The 18,808-nt window shown below is 52.5% G+C and overlaps 1 protein-coding gene across 8 annotated transcripts in view; it reads right to left on the bottom strand.

Moving 5' to 3' along the window:
* Nucleotides 1-1,230: 1,230 nt before the first annotated feature.
* The window catches only part of LZTS3 (leucine zipper tumor suppressor family member 3), a 56,026-nt gene continuing 38,448 nt past the window's right edge, over nucleotides 1,231-18,808 (bottom strand). For 6 of the 8 annotated variants that reach the window (XM_076335657.1, XM_076335655.1, XM_076335654.1 and 3 more), the window contains 3 exons: nucleotides 16,160-16,648; nucleotides 13,669-14,499; nucleotides 1,231-10,689 (listed from right to left, as the gene is read on the bottom strand). In XM_076335657.1, the coding sequence (XP_076191772.1) occupies nucleotides 9,979-10,689; nucleotides 13,669-14,499; nucleotides 16,160-16,609 (1,992 nt within the window). In that variant the 5' untranslated portion in view covers nucleotides 16,610-16,648 and the 3' untranslated portion in view covers nucleotides 1,231-9,978. Of the gene's footprint in view, nucleotides 10,690-13,668; nucleotides 15,152-16,159; nucleotides 16,649-18,808 lie in introns of those variants that run through there. The other 2 variants (XM_076335659.1, XM_076335660.1) reach the window with 2 other exon arrangements.

The raw sequence follows: 18,808 nt of genomic DNA, 5'->3' as shown, positions 1-18,808 counted from the left end.
TGTTGACGCCGACAGAGCAGCCGGGATGGGATTCATTTGAGTAAAAACCTGCAGATTGGCAGGAGTCTTTGGACGTCGTGTTAACTCCTTGGTTGTGAGGGAAGTGGACCTCAGCCTGGGCTCAGCCTCCAAAACCACCTCCCTGCCAGCATCCTCCTCCCGACCCGGACCGTCCATGGGTCCTTCTCTCCAACATGAATTTGATGCCTTTCGACTGCTGGTATTTCCTACTCCTTCAGCCGCGTGAAGGGCTCCTGCCGGGGAAGCAGCCCTGTTCTCCAACCCAGCGTCGGGATGCCCACGGATGGACATCCCACACCTCCCTGCCCCGTTCCCTGCAGCCCGGACGGCCGCTCCCCCAAACCGCCTGCCTTCCCAGCCTCGCGGCCCCAGCACAGCGGAGGTTTCTCTGGGAGGTGGCAGCCTCTGAGCCCCAGAGCTGGGGGAACCCCAGAGAGATGCTGCAGCGGGAGATGTGGCCGCTCCGAGCGAGGCCTTGGCACGGGAGGGAAGGGGAATTAGCTCATGCCGGGTTCCCACCGCTATGGCTGGCGCCAGGGCCATGCCTGGCATCTCCGCTTGGGTCTTGTCTTCCCCAGCGTGTCCTCACCTGGAAATCCCTCAGGTCTGAGCCAGGCTCGGGAGCCAGCGGTGGCGGGCTCGGGAGCAATTCAGTCACCTACGTGAGCGTTGGGAGGTCTTGGACATCCGCGGGGGGGCTGGGAGACGCTGCGGCTGTGGGACCGATGGAAAGCCTGCGTCCTTCTCGGTTAGCCCTGGGGCATCCCCAATGGCTCCAGACACATCCATGGGGATCTGAGCTACGGAGTGGGGTGGGACCTCAAACACAAACGTCTCGTCCAGCCCTGCAGCCACCACGGTGGCCTTCTGGTGCTTGTTCTCGAGTGCTTGAAGAGCCGGAGCAGCCCCTGTGCCCCGGGAAAGCGGGACTGGGGAACGTCCCATCCGGACACGCGCAACGTCCCGCTCTGCTCCCGGCAACCTCCACCTCTCCCCTCCCGCTCCGCCACACCAGGCCGCTCTCCGTCCTCCAGGACGGGAGCTACGAGGAACCTCTCGACCGGAGGGTGCTGGTGTGTCCTAGCTGCGGTCTTCCCTCGCGGGGCCGTCTCCCTGCGGTTCCCCCGCCCGGCTGCGGGTCCCTCCCGAAAGCCGACGTGGGTCTTGCCGCTTCTCCCACCCGCAACACAACCAGACGAGCCACGCGGTCGGGTTTTTAAAACGGGGCCTTTCTCCATTTTATTTTGCCCAATAAAAATCCTTCACAGTTAGGTAGAGATAGGACAGTGAGAGATACGTATACATATAGATCTTCATATATATTTATATATATACATATCTCTGTACAGATATATATATATATTCACTGTAGAAAATCGCAAAGGCAGTAGTTCTTCACATCTTGACAACCCAATGGAAACATACAACAGACTAGCAGTAGATTGGGAAGTGCGGTACAGTTTTAACGAGAATTTCCGAAACGGATACACCTTTGCTGTACAAAAACCCCAGAATGCTGCGTTTGATCTCTTTCTTTTTCAACCTCTTGTCTTTAAATACACTGACCAGAGGCAAAGTCAAGACAACGGTGTTTGGAAGTGACCGGTGGACAGGAGAGACACTCAACTTTATGGAGTTCTTTTTTAAATATTCTATTTTGTAAGTATATATATATATATATTATTTTTTTTATTTTTTTTTAATTTTTTTTGCAAAGTCTCGTTAAACGCAGTTCGGAGAACCAGCAACAGTCAACGCAGAAACGAAACAGTAACAGAGTCGAGTTCAGAACACTTCTGGTTTGAATTCACAGTAAGAGCAGAGAGAGACCAAGGTGTCAAGAAACGGACGAGAGGAAAGAAAGCACAAGGCTGGGATTGAATTTGCAGTCGGGAAGGTCCAAAACGTTGGACGAAGGGTCTAATGCAGAGGTCCTACACACAGACACAGCCTGCAGCTCACCCGGCGGTGGAGCGGCAGCAGAGAGCTCTGGCTGCTCCTCCGCGGGGCTTTTATTGCTGGTGAAATCAGACAGCAGGCTTGCGCGGGGGCGCCGGCTGGCCCAACCTGACGTTCTCCCATCGGGGAGCTGGGTTTTGGGGGGGACACCTATTGATCTGCTGAAGAACAGACACAGAAGACAGGCAACTAAGCAACGTGCATCGATTTAGGATGAGGAAACCCTCACAAGCGTACTGCCCGGTGCAAGGCAAAGACCAAGAGGGGTTCCTCTCGGCTCACAGCGTTTACCAGGTCCGAGTGAGTGCAAACGAAGACGCCTTGGAGGAGCTCCAGCCCTGGGCCGGGCTCTGCGGGGACGCCGCTGCGTGGAAAGGGACTGCATAGACACATTGGCCGGTTGTGCAGCATTTTTTTTTTTTGCACCGGTGATGGAGCAGTTTTGCACCGGTGGCGGAGCTCTACCCGCGCATGTTTTGCTCCCTTCGGCCACTGGAAGGGAACCCACGTGCCGCCCGTGGGGCAAAGGGGACCTTCTCCTCCGAGAGGGCTCCTAGGACAGCCTGGCTCTCAGGAACGGCAGAGCCAGTGCCATGATCTCCCACTGGTGTCTGGCTGTCACCGAACGTGACTCTCTGAGCTCAGATGCCCCAGGGGACCCAGCGGCTCCCATGTGAGTGAGCTGATGGAGAAGACCTGCTGCGGGGACCCAGTAGCAGTCATGGAATGGGCACCGGAGGGGGATGGACCACACCTCCTGGGGACCCAGACTGGTGGCCTGCTGGGTATGGGCAGCTTCGGGCTCTCCGGACGAATGGGGACCACCAAGCTCAAACCATTGGTGATTATTTGGAGCCAGACTGGACCTCGCATCCCTTTCCGAAGGAGGAGAGCCCAGGGCTGGAGCTATGAAGGTATTCAAGGGAACATTGGCTTGCCTGCAGGTATCAGAGTTGGGAATAGTCCCTTCTAAATCCCTCTAGAAAAACCTATTGCTTTGTGACAGAAAGCAGAGACTTTCTGTCTGAGAAAACAGATCTGTAAGAGAGCCGTGAAAACACAACCTTGCGTGTCAGAGGTTGTCCCAGGCTCCAGATCTAATACGATCCCCTTCATTGGGAGAACCAGGGAGGAGGCTTATCCTGGAAATGCAGAGGTTCATTCCTGGTGTTGCCGGCAGTTGCACTGCCAGCATGGAACATCCTATTGGGAAGCCAACATCTGCAAACAGCTAGTTGTGATCCCAGCCCCTCGATACACTGGGGACCAGGTGACGTGGGTGCTGCGTGCCCCTGCAGAGCAGGGGCACTCAAACACGCCTCACACCTCTGTCTTTCCAGAGAGTGGAAGGACCGGGGAAGCCCCAGAGCTGGCTGGATGTGGTGGTGCGATGGTGTGAAGCCCCATGCAGTGATGTTAAGTCATTGCAAGCCATGGGGATGTCCTTCAGCAAGAAGCAAGATTGCTCTTGGAGGTAAAGCAGGGCTGATCTAGCTGACATGGGAACGACAGAGAGAAGAGTGAGGATCAGTAGTCTGGAAAGCTCCTCTGAGGGCAGGGTTGGGACACACCACTCAGTGGGGGCTTTGGGCTTCTGCTCTGGCTTGTTCAGACGTATCTGGGAGAGTACTGTGAGAGGCACTGACTGCTCCTGAGACGACGGGGATGGTGATGATCTAAAAGGAGGCAGGGGAGTCTGGAGAGCTGGGGCAGAGGAGTAGCAGGGCACGGGCAACATGATGAGCAGATCTTTAGCAAGGGGTCTTGATGAAAAGTAACTCTATAAAGTGGCCTTCAAGGCTCAGGCTGAAGGGTTGGGTTAGAACAACGGCAAGCTGGACCTGCTCCCATCCAGGGCAGAAGTGAGAGCTGTCACTGCACATCAGCAGGATTTCATGGTCTTGGTAGGAACGGAGCAGAGAAGGCTTAGCACGGCCATGGAGCAGAGGCACAGTGAAGAGGCATGTGCCCGAGGCCTAGACCCACCCGAGCACCCATCCACAGGAGCACTGTGGGCGGAGGAGCACAGATCTCCCACTGGCCTACGCTCCACTTGCCAAGGCTGGGACCAGGTTCAGGAGACTTCATGGAGCTAAGGTGAGCAGAGATGTCATCAGCACCCCAAGCAGGAGAAGCAAAGACCATGGTGCCTTTGCCTCGGAAGATGGTTCCCTGGTAAGGAGGGTGCTGAGGACGCCCTGGGGTGACCTGGGGAGAGGACGCCAAAGGGGCAGCCAGCAGGACCACCAGCTCTCAGGAGACACATTTTCCTGGCCCGAAAACACTGAGCCGGAACAAGCCCTTGTCTGGACCCCGTAGCAATGTCTGCTGCTAAAGTAGAGGAGACCTGTGGCCCTGAAGACAAGTGTAATGGCTTGGCATGCATCCTCTCTTCTCCCCAAGAAAAAAGGGGAGTTGCATCCATCCGTTCTGCCTCCTGGGAACAGCCCCTGGTCCACGCTTTCCCTGGGCAATGCATGGAGCTAGTCGGCATGGCCATGGAGGATGCTGGTGTAACCAACTGGGGACAATCAGCTCACCCAGGAACCCCTTGCTACCCTGTCCTATCTAGCACAGGAAAGGCCCCTCATGGCCCTGCAAATGTTCCCAGGTGGGACACAGGGAAATCCAAGCCCTCTCCTGTCCCCTGCCAGCTCTTGTTCCCCCTTCCCAGCCCACACCGGCTTCATCCCTCCCCAGGAAAGCCGGGAGGCAGCTCCCAGCATGCAGCCCAATGCCCTCCGGAGATCTTTGGTCATGTTGCTTGTGAGCTCGCTGTCTTGAGCAAGCTATAAAGTGCCACTGCGAGGGGCAGGAGTGGGGCGGGTTGGTCCTTTCCATGGGCAGAGCTCATGTGCAAGCAGGGCTCAAGGGGGACAGCGCTGGAAGCCACTGCCTGCAAGGGGCTTTGATGCGACATGAGGATGGGCAGAGGGGACTTCAGCCTGAACCAGGGGGCAACTGCAAATCCTGGCTCGGGATGACAGCAAGCGTCAAAGCAGGACAGAGTGACACCAGACTACTCTGTCGGAGCCAATCCCAAGTGGATTGCCTTCCTGGGAGGTGCTGAGCCCCCCCCCATTTCCACTGCAGCCAGCAAAAGCTCAGGGGGTGCTGAGCACCCTTGTGTAGCGCTCAGCATTTGAACGCAGCATCTGCTGCTACTGTCGATCCCGCTCACCAATATAGAAGCCACAGAGCTTTCTTGTCTCTTCATTTAATCATTGTATATACAGAGCTGGGCTGTTATTTACATCCAAGTACACTTGTCTCCGTATAACGTAGCAGCATAAGAGCAACAATTTGATTCCTATTTTAAGTGCGGAAACCCGGAGGTGATCTCCCTCCGGCATGACGCCAGCGACAGCAGGAACAGTGCAGCCGGCTGCCACGAGACAGTGGCAGAAGCTAAGTGGGACTGTGTGAAGCACAACAACGCGCGATGGTTGCGGCTTTCACACCCAGGGTGAGACAGGAGTGCTGGCTGTGCGAGGGGAACTAGCTCAGCCGGGTCGGTGTCTTACAGTGACAGCAACCAACCTCGAAATGATGGTGGAACAAAGCAACCCCACTTGCAGCAAGTGGTAAGAGGGGCTGCTTAGACCTTCCCTTGCCCCAGGATGGCCTGCTTAGCCCAGATCCTCATGGATGGAAATTGCTGGAGCTGATCAGCGTCCTCTGTTTGCTCATATAATGACCATATGGACATGCCTGGAGCACGACTCGGTTGCCCGCACATGGGTGATGCGCCACTAGAGATGCTCCAGGTCTTCCCACCACTGGCCTGGCTCTCCCATAGGTCTTGGATCATATTGGCCAGCCCCATGCATCAGGTATCCCAGAGCATCTCTAATGTCCCTGGACCCCACGTGTGGGCAACTGACCTGAGACCCTTGTCACCACAGCTTTTGCTGTTGGCCAATGGCAAGTTAGAGGTGACTTCTTGTTTCAGTGGAGACACTAACCACGTGCAAGATTTTGAGGGCAGTACTTGGAGAAGTACACGTGAGCCAGTACATCCCACTGAATCCCATCAGCTCCAGAGCTGGCTGAGCAAAGGTGGAGGAGGCAGCTGGGTTATGGTCAAGCACAAACTCTGAGGTGAGTTTCATGGGACGGAAACATTTTATCAGCCCTGCCTGAGCCTCCAAGAGACAAGATGTCAACCTCCTTGGCCATTCCCAGGATATGTCATCAAAACGCCAGTCTGGCACCCCTTGGCTATCTTGCTCCAAGGTTAAGACCCCGGGGCCTCAACGCAGACCAAGCTTGTGATGGGAGACTTCATCCAGACAGCGGGTAAAAGTGTTAAGGTCTGGAAGGAGCTAGGTGAGCTCCCATCTGGGCCAGATCTGAGCACAAACAACAGGAACCCAGGTGTCTCACCATCATTTTGCTCCATCTCTGCTGAGTCACCTCCGAGAGAGACTGGTTACCAGCATGTGGCCACACAGTGCCAGCGCATGGGAGGGGACGTGAGGGGAAGCAGTGCATCCAGTTGTGGGGAGGATTCCTGAAGAGCAGGAATCCTTCCTGGCAGTTTGGCTGGGGTACTTGCCAAAAACATCTGTATTTTATGTCACCGTAGCGTAGGGGGTTGGTTTCTGCAGGACAGCTGAGTGCTTGGGGGATGCTGGGCGAATCCCAAGAGAGGGAAAACCACCATCATCAGCACAACGTCTTGATGGGTGTCTGCAAGGTGCTCTGTCATCCAGGGAATGGCCACAGTCGAGGTTGCTCAGATCTGGATCGAAACTCCAGATCAAAGTGATGCAGTGAAGAAGAAGGTGAAGGGAGTGTACCTTTCCTCCTCCAAGGTCCTGCTCCATCCCAAGGAGCTCTGCAGTCCCTGATGGATGCACTGTGAGGCCATTGAGTCCCTGGGCAGTCCAGCACCCTCCAGCAGTCAGACAAACCCATATGCCTCCAGGTTTCACTGGGTCCATCAAGACACACTCATTCCTGGCACCACTGCAAAAAAGATCTAGGAAGAAGATGACGGAGCAAACCTGGTATGCTGGAGGGCTTGGCTGACTGCTGCTGACTGGATCCAGGTATGTGGGGAGGCCAGACAAGCCCCTGCTTCTCCTGCCCATGGATTAGCAAGGAGTTCTGGTGAGAAGGTGTCCCACAGGGTGATGCCGGTGTCCATTCCTCTTGGGTGTTAATGCAGCGGGGAATTGCGCTCTACACCTCCTCAACAGCAGATCCTTGAAACTCAATCACTCTGGGTGTTATTCAACCACCGACTGAAACGCTGATTCCTGCGATGGTTAGTGGGAAACCAACGTCAGTGGAGCCAGGAGGAGCAAAGGTGGAAATGACCCTCCAGGTTATTGGACTCATCTTGCGGTGAGGGCACTTGCTGTTGTGTTTGCTTTTCATGTGGTGGCCTCAAAAACACCATACGACCATCTGAGACTAAGCCTCTTGCAATTTCTCCATGCTTTTCCCTTTTGCCCAAGGACTGCAAAGCCCTTCACAAGCACAGATGCCTCACAGCTGCTTTGTGAAGGAAGACGGCGTGGGTTTATCTGAAGTGGAAAGAGAGGCACAGAAAGCCGAGATGACACAAGACACCAGATCTCCAACCCTGACGCTGTGGGATGTTTGACTCCATCTTGAAGGCCCAGTGTATGAAATGGAGGAAGCTCTAGGATTTGCCTGTCCAAGTGTAAGTTTGCGCAGCACATGTGGGTGTCTCCCTTGGCATGGCAAAGCCTGCTGCAGGGTGGCACCGGCAGGCAGCTGCACTCCTTCCTCAGTGGGGTGTGCGGGCTGACGTCCAAGAGCGCTGGAGCGTCTGCAGGATTCGTAGTGGGACTCATTTCTACACCCTTCAGGGGTCAGACCTGACCTAGTCCCCCTTTCTATGGCTGGTCTAGTGAGAGGGGCTTAGCCTGAGCTGCCCTGGTGTTTTCCAGACTGATGGGTTGTGTCTTCCTCCAGCTCCAAAGGCACAGGCAGAAGCGGTGGGAAAAGATGGGTGCCGTCAACTGGGATCTTGAAATGCCCTGGTCTCATTGCACATCTCCATTTTCTATGGCTGCAGGGATGGCTGTCAGCCACCAACAGTTCCTGCCCAGTAATACTGTCTGGTGACCTTGGCTGGAGCTGGTGGGACTAACTGAAGTCTCCTCTCTCCTGCTCAGCCTCTTTGCTCAGTCTGGAGCTCACCACAACAACGTTTGGTCCCAACTTGAAGGTCAGACCTGGTGATGGGGAGGGAGGAGCTTTCGGGGAAGGGAACATGGGAAATGAGTAGCTTCAGGGCTTTTGTTTGGAAGGTCTTCAGCCCCTCAACACCCTGAGGTTCTTCCTTGGTATGCAGATGAAATGCAATCTGGCGAAACTCTCCCTGGAGTCACCTCACATAGATGTCCCAGGACATCCCAGTGCTAATTCTAGCTTAGTTCTTCTAGCTGCTCCCTAGGGTGAAGAGCCAGAATTCCCACTTGCGTTGACCCTTTGGCCACTGCCCAGTCAGTGCAAATTCCACTTCGCAACATTTTTTACTCTTTGCTGTGGATCACAGTAAAAAAGTGTCCGTGAAAGGGAGAGCCAGGTCCACTTTGCCCACCTTTTAAAGCTGAATGCTGGTTTTTGATGCCTGCACCGTTCTCGGCGACTGTCCTTACAGGATTTGGTTATTATTCTGCCAGAGCATAAGCACTTGCGTGATCTTAAGCATTTTCTCTTCTTATGACTGCTTTCATGCTCAGAGTTAGTAGCTGAATATTTTCTTAAGCTGGGCCTGCGTTATCGCTGTCCTTGGAATATGTGATGCCACGTGGGATCGCTATGGGTGCTGTTTGAAACGGCTGTACTGAAGGCTAACGCTCGCCCCGTTGCAATCTAGCGGTAATGCTGATATGTGCTCACTGCAACTCCTGAGTGAGGCTCGGATGCCATTTTTTAAGTAGACCCTGGACCGAGAGAGTGCACCGAAGCATCACTCATTTGGGAATGGGGTAGCACAATTGCCCACTGTTGGGCAAATTGCTAAAGCTTCAGTTTGCATAAACATCCCGCAGGTTTGGAGGCTTCCCCAAACCTTGTTTCCATTGACTTTGGGAAGTAAGAGGGCTCTTGGGAAGGGAAACTATCCTGGATTTCCAAGTTTTTTTTCTTGCTGTAGCCAGCTTGAGTATATGGTAAGAATAGGGGGACCAAGGCAGAGGTGGGAGGGTACTTCTGCTCCCAGCGTTGGTCACAACCCAGGAGAGAAGTGGAACTGCAGAAGGAAATCACAAGGAAATGAAAACGCAGCATATGTCAAGCTCTCCTGAGCCTCCAGAGGCTCCTGCTGGGCGATCGTTCCTTGTTGGCTTATGTTACCAGGACAGGCTCATCCTGCTCCTCAAGGATGTCCTAACCTCTTGCAACCATGGTAGCCATGGGCTGGCAAGAGGGAGTCATCTGCTAGAGATATGTCTGGTTTCACTGAAATCAGTGACCAACCTCCCACTGACTTCACTAAGACCACCGTCTGTCTAGACAGGATACTTGATGCAGAACAGTGAGTTTGCTTATGATCCCGAGAGCTTTGCTCCGTTAGCCAATGTGGCTAAAAATGCCCTGAAAAAAAAACCTGCCACTTTGAACTGTTTTGCTGCGCGTAAGTGCTTGGAAAACCAAAGAAACCAAATGCAACCCTCCAAAACAACCAACCGAAGAGGGGTGAATTGTAGGAGAGGGGGTGGCAGCCTCTAGTGAAGTAACAGTCACGGCAGATTACAAAAGAGCCAATTGACCCTCACCAGCGGTACTAGGAAAAAAACCAAAAGAGATGTCGCATTATCGATAGAAAAACAACGCACATCCACAGTTATTTTACCTACAGAGCACAGAAGTATAGAGTAAGGGTGAGAGAGCTTGGTGCGAGCAGACTCACACCGCTCCTATGGTAGCGTATTATCCTTCGGAAGATCACTGGCTTGAGTAGGTAGTACATGCACAGCAATTAAAAAAATTACGTTGTATTGTCTTGGTCCCACCTCAGATCTCGGTGGACTCTATTCGCTCGAGTCTGGAGGGAGTCCATGGTTTTTTCTCCTCGGTGTGCGGGGGGCTGGTGGCCTTCGTGTTCATCTCGTTCACCTTGTGCTCCAGGAGCTGGTTCTTCTGGTACATCTCCACGTAGTTCAGTTGCAGCTGCTTCTGATACTTGATGACTTTCTCCTTCTCTTCTTGCCATGTGCGCCGCTCCTCCTCGAAGTCCATCACCTGCTGCTCCCGCTGCTGCCGCTCCAGCTTCAGCTCCGTCTGGAGCCGCTCCACCTCCTTCCGCAGCGTGTTGACGCTGTCCTCGCTCTGCCGCTGCATCTTGGCTTCGTCGCTCTCACAGGCCAGCGGGTCCTGCAGCTTCTCACCAAGGTCCCCACTGAAAGGCCCTGGAGGTCCCATGCTGGCAAGTGTCCGCTTCAGGCCGGAGACCTCCAGCTCACAGTGGTTCAGTTTTTCCCTCAGCACCTGGACCTCGCTCATCTTCCGCTGCAGCTCGCTCTCACAGATCTCCAGGTTGACGCTCTTGGAGCTGTAGGAGTCCTTCAGGGTGAGGATCTGCTCCTCCTTCTCCCGTAGGAAGTTCTTACCTTCCTTGAGCTGTGTCCGCAGTCCCACGATCTCATTCAGCTTCTGGGAGACATCCGCTTGGGAGTCCTTCAGCTGCTGCTTGAGCAGGGAGATCTCACCCGCCTTCTGGCACACCTGCGGGGAGAGCATCCATGAGGCAGGAGGAAGGCAGTGAAGAGCCGCCACTGCTGCTTGTCCCCTGCGCTGCCTGTGAAACTTCTGTGTGGCCTCGCGTTGGCAGGAGGCTCAGGTAACGGAGGGGACAGCCAGCAATGCTGCTCAAGGACTGAGTTCCAGCCTTCACCAGGACCCAGAACATGCCAAAGACCTAGAGTTTGTCCCCACATTTGTGGGGGAGATTTGGTGTTTCTTTCTGGCTCTGAGGGACCTGATGCTGTTCCCAGCTGGAGTTGACCAAACAGCTAAGCTAAGTGCTGTGGTCCTCACCAGTGACGAGCGGACACCGATGCTTCCCTCCCTGCATTCATCTTACTCACCTACCCTGCCTGGGTAGGTACCCAAGGCCTGCGGTGCTTGACCCCAAACCCTCTGCTCTCAGCAGGAGTCTTCCCACTGACCTCAGTGGGATCTGGACCTTGAACAAGCCTGAGACAGAAACGTCTCAGACCCACAGACCACCCGGGCTCTCCTGAGCACTGGGAGTGTAGGACAGGATGCAGAGACAGTAGGTATTATTTACTTGTCCTATGACGCTTTCCTTCCCAAAGACTCCTGAAGAACCCAGTTGACTAAATTTTAGGGTTCGCTTCACTGGGGACAGTCCAGGGACTGGTAGCTATTTAATTCTTTTGGGGCAGTGCTTGAAGAGCGACAGCCCCTCTGTCAAAGATCAAGGAGAGAGCTGCAACCCACCCTTGCTGAAAGTGGGACTACCATGCACTGTCCTTGGGCAACGGAGTTTCAGGTTTCATCCTGACTGGCTCAGGTCTCACCCATGTGGTAGGGTACACAAGCCCAGTGGAAATACCCTTGCTGCAGTGTGTATTTGCATTACGTAGGTGTCACCATTCAATATGACACTCCTCTGCGCCTGCGTAGTCCACCAAAAGTGACAGTTGCGTGAACAGTTGTGGGTATTGGAAGTGAACCATAAAAATGACCAAACCCTCATTTTCCCATGAGCTCCGTGGTTTTCAGGGCTCTGCACTGGCAGATCTGATCTGTCTACTGTGGACGATTGCAGAGACAAACAGTCCCTACCTATGCTGGCAGGAGTCTGGGCTGGGGAGTGGCATCAAGGAACCATCAGTGATCAGAGAGGATAGGCATAATTAAAAACAGACTTGGTAGCCACCTCCAGACTGGGATGTCCTGTCCTCCTGAAACTCCTGTCTCTTGTCACACATGAAATGCTTGGCCTTTCCTCCCTCCTGCAGCGCCTGCAAGGTCCCTTGCTGCTCTGCTCCAGTTGGGTCAATGCTCCTCAGACAAACTCCCCTCTCCACTGCCTTCATTGCAACCTCCACCTTTCTCTGCTATAGAGGACTTGCATGGTGCATAATGTTGAGCAAGACCTTGAAGCTCGGCTATCGGGACAGTCCAGTGCTCACTACGAATGGCTGAAGAGCTAGGAGACGTACCCAGTCACTTCCTACTGGTAGCAGCTTTCCCTGGAGCTGACAGCTGTGGTGGTTCCCCATGCAGACCTAACGCTGTGAGTACCCACATCCACACCAGCACTTGTCCGCAGCAGATGCAGAACTGTATCGCGCTGGTTTAGCTGTAGTTAAGGTGGCGTGGTTACTGCCTAGCTAAAAAACGTGCACAGTTTACTGAAAAGTGCTCTCCGTGGGCTAGCTCTTCCCAAAGGCAGAGAAATACATGATGAAGAACAGCTTGGATAGGAATCAGCTTACAGATTAAAACACTTAAATTTTGGCCTCTGCTTGGGCGCTGTGGAGATCTAGGCAGTACAGTCCATGGAGCCTGGGGAGCAAGTCAACAAGTCAACAAGCGTAGGTGTCTACAAATGTTAGGTGTCTTGATCCACAAGCTGAGTCTCTATCTTGACATCGGTATCACTGGGTTAGCTGTTGCAGACAGAGCTATAGCAGTGTAGCAAATAATCAAAAGCCCATCTGCATTTTTACTGGTGCAAAATCAGGGAACTTTCCAGACCTAACCTGTTGGAGGACACAAAAGAGCAGGGCAGAGCAGCTGGCCAAAGGAGGCATCATGTGGGACAATGCAGCCTGCTTGTTCTGGGATGTAACTTGCAGAGATTTTACGGCAAGCCTCTAATAAGCTCTGCTGAACATCTGCAAATAGCACATTTCAGAGCCTAATTAATCCCAGCTTCATTGACTTTCCATCAGGATTAGCAGAATAGGGTCGTCTTGATTCTAGAGCTACGTTTTGCCTCTGCACTCTTAATAAATTTAAAGTTTCTAGCCAGTCCATGGAAGGATTAAAATTCTTCACATGATCAAGCCGGAAAAAAAATGTTAGCACTGGCTATACAATCAGACTTCGATAAAATGTTCTAAAAATAGAAACAGTAGAAAAAAATATGTAAAACTCAAAAGGAGAACTAGAAAGAGGAATTTGCCTTTCAGCCTTTTAAGAGAGATAAACTTATTAGCAACTGAAAACAGCGTGTTACAATGGAAAGCATGAGGTAGACTTGGCTATCGGTATCATTCTTAGCTCACTTGCTTTATATCTTAAATAAAAAAAAAAATCAAATATTTGAAAAGCGGTTTCAAGGTTTGCCCAAACACAGATGTTAGAAGAATTTAATTAAAATAGACTTAAACCCAATTTTGGTAGGCACAAATACCTGTATGGAAAGGCCTGTATTCACTGAAACTGGATTCAAATGTCACACGTTGGAGTGACCGGACTGTGAAGCCAAATTATTAACCAGCACAGGAAGCGTGCACAAAACAATTGTGCTCATTTTAGTTTAATTAAAAACTACAGGCTCGGGGCTCAGACAAATGAAGAGGTGACTGAAGTGTCATGTGTTACCTGGAGGCCACCAACCCATAGCCATTGTGTCTGGGGTCCACTTAGGGCAAATGGGAGGTATTTTGGGCTATCAGAGCCCTCAGTGAAAACCTCACTCAAGATCTGTTACAACAAGGCTCTTACCTCCCACTTGGTCTCTTCAATCTTTGGGAGAAACTCAGCCTGTTCCTTCTTGAAAGCCACAAATTTCTTCTCCAGCTCCTCTCGTTGCTGGAGGAGTTGTCCCATATCATCTTGGAGTTTTTTTTTCTCCTGCTGGAGCTTGAAGATTTGGAGCTGCAAGGCCTGCTGAGCCCGCTGCGCCTTTTTGGAGACCTGTTGCAATTTGTTGGCATAGTTTTGCCTCAAATCCTCCATTTCCCTCTCCCAGATCTTCTGCTTCTCCTCGAACACTTGGAAGATGGCTGCCTCGCTTTTGTCCAAGTTCCTTCGCATCTGGAGGACCTCCTGCTCCTTCTCCCACAGCCGATCTTCCAGGTCTTGGATGATGTCGTCCGTTGAAGGTGAGTGGAAAGGCATCGTTTCGTTGAGATGGTTCAGCCTGTTGAACGAAGAGGTGCTCTTGCTCGAAGACCGTCCGCTGTCTGAGGTAGATATCCCGTTGTATCCCACGATGTTCTTGTCCACGTAGGTTGTACCGATGCGGTTGATGTGGCTCGTGGAGGCGCTCATTGGACCCACGTGCTGGCTGTAGCCTGTCCCATACGTGGGCAGGCTCGTTAACGAGTTACGGCCCGAATCCGAAAGGCCCCCCACTTGGTTTGTAGTCCTGTTAAGGCTGCTCTTGTCGAGTCCACTTTTGGGTGCGGATGGGCTATTGCTGTTGGCATGGTTCAAGCTCTTTCTGTTCTCTGTCACCCCGTTGCTCTGCGGCGGGCAGAGGTTCTGCATGGAATGGAAGTTTTTAGGAACTACTGGTTTAAAGGCTGAGGGTCTAACTAAGGGCTCATTGCTCTGCAAAAGGAAAAAGGACCACGCATCAAACATAGCAGGAAGCTTGGTAACAACACACAAAAGAGATACATCGGCACGGGCTGGGGCTGGTGGAGCTACGACGTCTTGGGCTAGTTCCATATTTCTCAGCCTTATTACACCCTGGGCCATTTGGGATGTAACGTGAGGGACCTTTGGTCACTCGTAGGGCAACGCTTTCTCTTCCCTTGTCCCAACTGAAAAAAAAAAGTATTTTGACTCGCCCCAAATCTGTGTGATTTTTCCCTAGAATACTCCTTGGGTCCTCTTAGTGCTCTTTGCAAGAAGGAGGGCTGCCACCTGCCCACCAGACCTGATCAAAACAACTCTTTGGTTTTGGCAGGTTATATTCTGAAGGACTTCTAGCGTTGAGGGTGCATTTCCCTTTTGCTGAAAACTGAACTGAACCCTTGGATTAGCAGCCGTTTTGCCCCAGGAGCACCACGTTTCCCTCCTGCCGGCAGTCATCTCTCCCCTGTGCGGACATCATGTCCTGCTTACGCTGGGATAGGAATAGGTAGGAGCTGTGACCCCAGCAGTGACACCGGGCAAGGAACGTGCTGAAGCTGCTCTTCATTTGAACGTTTGTGTTTCCTGCAGCCATAAGCAATGCTGGGGGGAGAATGGACCGCAGCTGTAAAGGATTTGGAAAGGATTTTAAAACCTTGCACGTTCCTCGCCCTGTGAATGCACCTACAGAAACAAAATTTTTCTCAAAATGGGACTGAGTCTCCCCTACTGCAGGTTGGGTTTCAGGTGAAAATTAACCCAGAAGAAGCCGCTTTGTATTAGCAAAGGTGTTTTGAAAGTGCCTTCCAGGAGAAACAGAACGAGCCCTGGTGAGCAGGCAAGGTTGGAGACCAAAAGCCTGGCGCCTGGCACGTGGGACTGAGATGGACTACAGGAGCCGGTGGATTAACAACCCCGGAGACAAGGCCACCAAATGCTGCAGAAATGATACTGCACGAGGCAGCGTCCCCAGGGCACAAATTATGGGGGTCGCTGGAGCGGAGCAGCAGGCTACATAAAACACTGCTGGTTCTGGGGCTCTGCTCCTCCAGGCCTGGGAGGTGTTTGCTCCCCGAAGCCGATATGAGCCATGAGGACTGGGCTTGGATGGGTGATAATGCTTACGGGGTAGTTTTCAAGCCTTGTCAGTTTGTCCCTCATAAGAGGCACCGGGATTTTGAAGAGATGCTCATAGCTGCTTTCAAGCAGCACCTTTTGGTGGCAGTGAGGAGATTGCCTGTAAAGGGCACAAAACGTAAGAGTGGGACTCAGATGCTGGACCTACCAAAATGAGAGCTGACTCCAGCTCCCTCCCCATCAATCGGGGAGGCAGGCACAGAATCCCAGGTAGGTTGGAATAGCCAGTGACTTAAATACAGGCTTAAATGGGCTGGAAACTTAGCTGTGGAAGACTTGTGATCATGCTCTTGGGTTCCTCAAGAACTAACATTCCCCTTTGCTCAACCCCCTGAAAGTAATAAGAATTATGTTCTCTGTACATAAAAATGATGCCATCTACATAGTAAGAATTAGACTATCTGTCAGGATTGCACCGTTGCCCAAGGCTTCCTGGTCTGTGTTTTTAGAGATGTGCCACGGTCATCACACTGCTCCAGGAGGTGGGGATTCTCACCTGGTCTAGTTTGCCGGAGATTGGCAATATCTTTGGTGGGTTACTGGGCTCTCGGTATTGGGGAGGAGGCGGCATGTTCTTCTCATTGTTGTTGGTCACGTTCCCACAGATGTCCATCTTCACCTTCTCGCTCTTGCGCAGGTCACCATTGATATAGAGGGAATTGGAGACCTTCTCCGACCTGTATGTCTTCTCCTCGCCCGAGTAGCGGTTGGAGATCTCCCGCGTGGAGTACCCGTTGTGAGGCCCCTCTGTCTGCCGGCCGCTGCTCTGCGTCCGGGTCCCCACGCTCTTCATGGCGAACTCTTGGTCGTTGGCGACTCCGCTGCCCACGCTCCCCATGGTGCTCTGGGAGGTGGGTTGGGATGGCCGGGGAGCAAAACCGTGGGTGTTCTCCGGGCTGGGGTAGGTTGGGTCACTAAGAATGGGCAGCGTCTCTGGCGTGGCCATGGCAGCGCAGAGGTGAGGTGGAGGCACAGGTCAGTGGCACTGGGGGAAGGAAGAAAAGGAAAGGACTGTTAGAGAGATGCCTTTTATCTACCATACCCTTTGCAGATCGGCATGGTGCAGAGATGAGCAAATCTCTGGGCTGGGTGGTGCAAGGACAGAAGCTGTCATGTCTCAGTATATGGTATGGAGCAGACGATGGGGCTATCCTCCTCTCCGTGACCCCCAGCCCCCCCTGGAGGAGCAGCATGCACTGGTCCCCCAAATCCCACTCACTGGTATGCAAAAGAGCTGCTCTTAAGTCCAAGGGTTGGGTGCTCCCAGGGGAGGGGGTTGCGTGGGTTTTAGTGGGCACAGCTCTACAGCATCGGTTGGATGTGACCATTTGCAGTTCCCAAGCTTGAATTATTTCTGTCACTTTTCCCAGGTTTGAGCAAGTTTGTGTGGCCGTGGGGAAGGAAGGTTTCCAGCCTGGTCCATCTGTAGGCTCATACACTATTGCTCTCTCCAGTGCATCCCTTAGGGATGATTCAACAGGGCTTAAGCAACACGCGTTCCATCTCTTCCTTGGGAGTGTTGTCCCATAGACTCGAGCTTTTAAAAAGATGCTTTTGTCCAGGTGTCATCCTAAATTTTCTTTGAAACCTTTATTCCCCTACTCCATTTTGTTCTTACCTAGGCTGTGCCTTGGATTGGCCAAAACTAGGCCATGGGAAGTGGATATCGTGCAGATAATGTTTTTAAAAGTTGTCTTTGACCTGGTCAAAGACATTGGGACCAGTCCTCACATGTCTGGATGCTCTTCCTCAGCTCCATCACCATCAGAAACCCTAGTCCTGTGATTTCAGCTCTGGCTTCATAGGCAGGCAGGCAGTATTCTCCAAATACTGGTTGTTGCATTGGTGCTGAATTTATTATCAGCTGAGGCAGTCAAGGTCCAGAGCTACTGGTGCTAAGAGAGGTTTCACATGGGGACAATTTATAACTTCTTAAAAGGCCTTTTGAAAGTCCCTTCTGAAAGTCCCAGCTGAAAATCAAGCTGTTTCTGCACTCTTGGACCCAGCAGTAATGGATCTCATCTGTACTGCCCCACCATCCCCCTGAGGGTGACAAAGCTGCTGCAGTCTGCCCCAGCATGGACTGGGACTGGGGAAAAAAAACCCAACATGGATTTATTTCTCTCAACAGAATTTCTTTAGTTACAGAAACCCATGGGTTTTCCCTGATGGGTGTACCCATAAAATATGAGCGCTGGGGAAGCTGCTCCGTGTTGAACTGAGCTGGAGCAGAAGATGGAGATCTTGCAGAGAGTGACTGCATTCCCCACGATTCCCATTCCCTCCGCTGAGGTGTTAACTCGATCCTCTGTAATGCAGTCAGCCCCTCAAAGGTGTGAAATCTTATTTAAGGAAACAAAAAGACCCACAAGAAATTTGTTTTGGTTGCCTCATTGAATAATGGAGAATTTGAACCCGTACCAGCTAAGGATCTCATTACCTGAGGGAAGGGAGAAGATGCATTGCAAAGTTTGGGTGATTGCAGTGAATCCTGGGGTCTCTGTATTTGAGGAAAGACTCTCACAGCTCAATTCAGCCGCTGGTGCACGAGCGTCCAGGCCCCTGGGGAGGTTCTTTGTGTCCCCCCAGTGCCACTCCAGAAAGGCTCAGGTCTCCCTGGAGTCCTGCCTCATATCTGCGCAGATGTCTCTGATACCTTCAGACCAGGCACAGCTGAAACGAGCCTGGGGGAGCAGGGTCGGTGGCACGTGGACAACTGTAGACACTTAGCTGACCGGTGTCCACCCAACCCTACTGAGTTCATTGGCTTGGTCCCCATGGGCCACAAAAGACTGCTTTTTTTTTTTTTTTCTTTGTCCCAGGAGCCCTCAGTTCCAGGTTTCCCAGGATAAACCATCCTGGCAGCGTGGGGACTAAAGCAGAATTTAGGGGCAGTGGGAGGTGCAGGTTTCCACCTGGATAAAAGAGGGATAACAAAAGCGATGCCCTTTGGAGAGAGGTTCAGTGATGGGGGGGCTCAGGCAGGGCCAGCAGGCAGGGGAGATGGATAAAATCCCCATTTCAGTGGGGTTTTCCCTCTTCTTGGGGTAGGGATGTTAAATCAGCCCTCCACAAGTAAAGCAGGAGAGCTGGGTTTATTTCCCTGGAGAGCTAGCTTAGGTCTAGAGCTCGGCTCCGATGTGGT

Source organism: Aptenodytes patagonicus, chromosome 4 (genome assembly GCF_965638725.1).
Source record: "Aptenodytes patagonicus chromosome 4, bAptPat1.pri.cur, whole genome shotgun sequence".
In the NCBI taxonomy this organism is placed as follows: Eukaryota; Metazoa; Chordata; class Aves; order Sphenisciformes; family Spheniscidae; genus Aptenodytes; species Aptenodytes patagonicus.
Note: the sequence above shows the minus strand (reverse complement) of the source record. Positions and strands in the feature narration are given on the sequence as shown.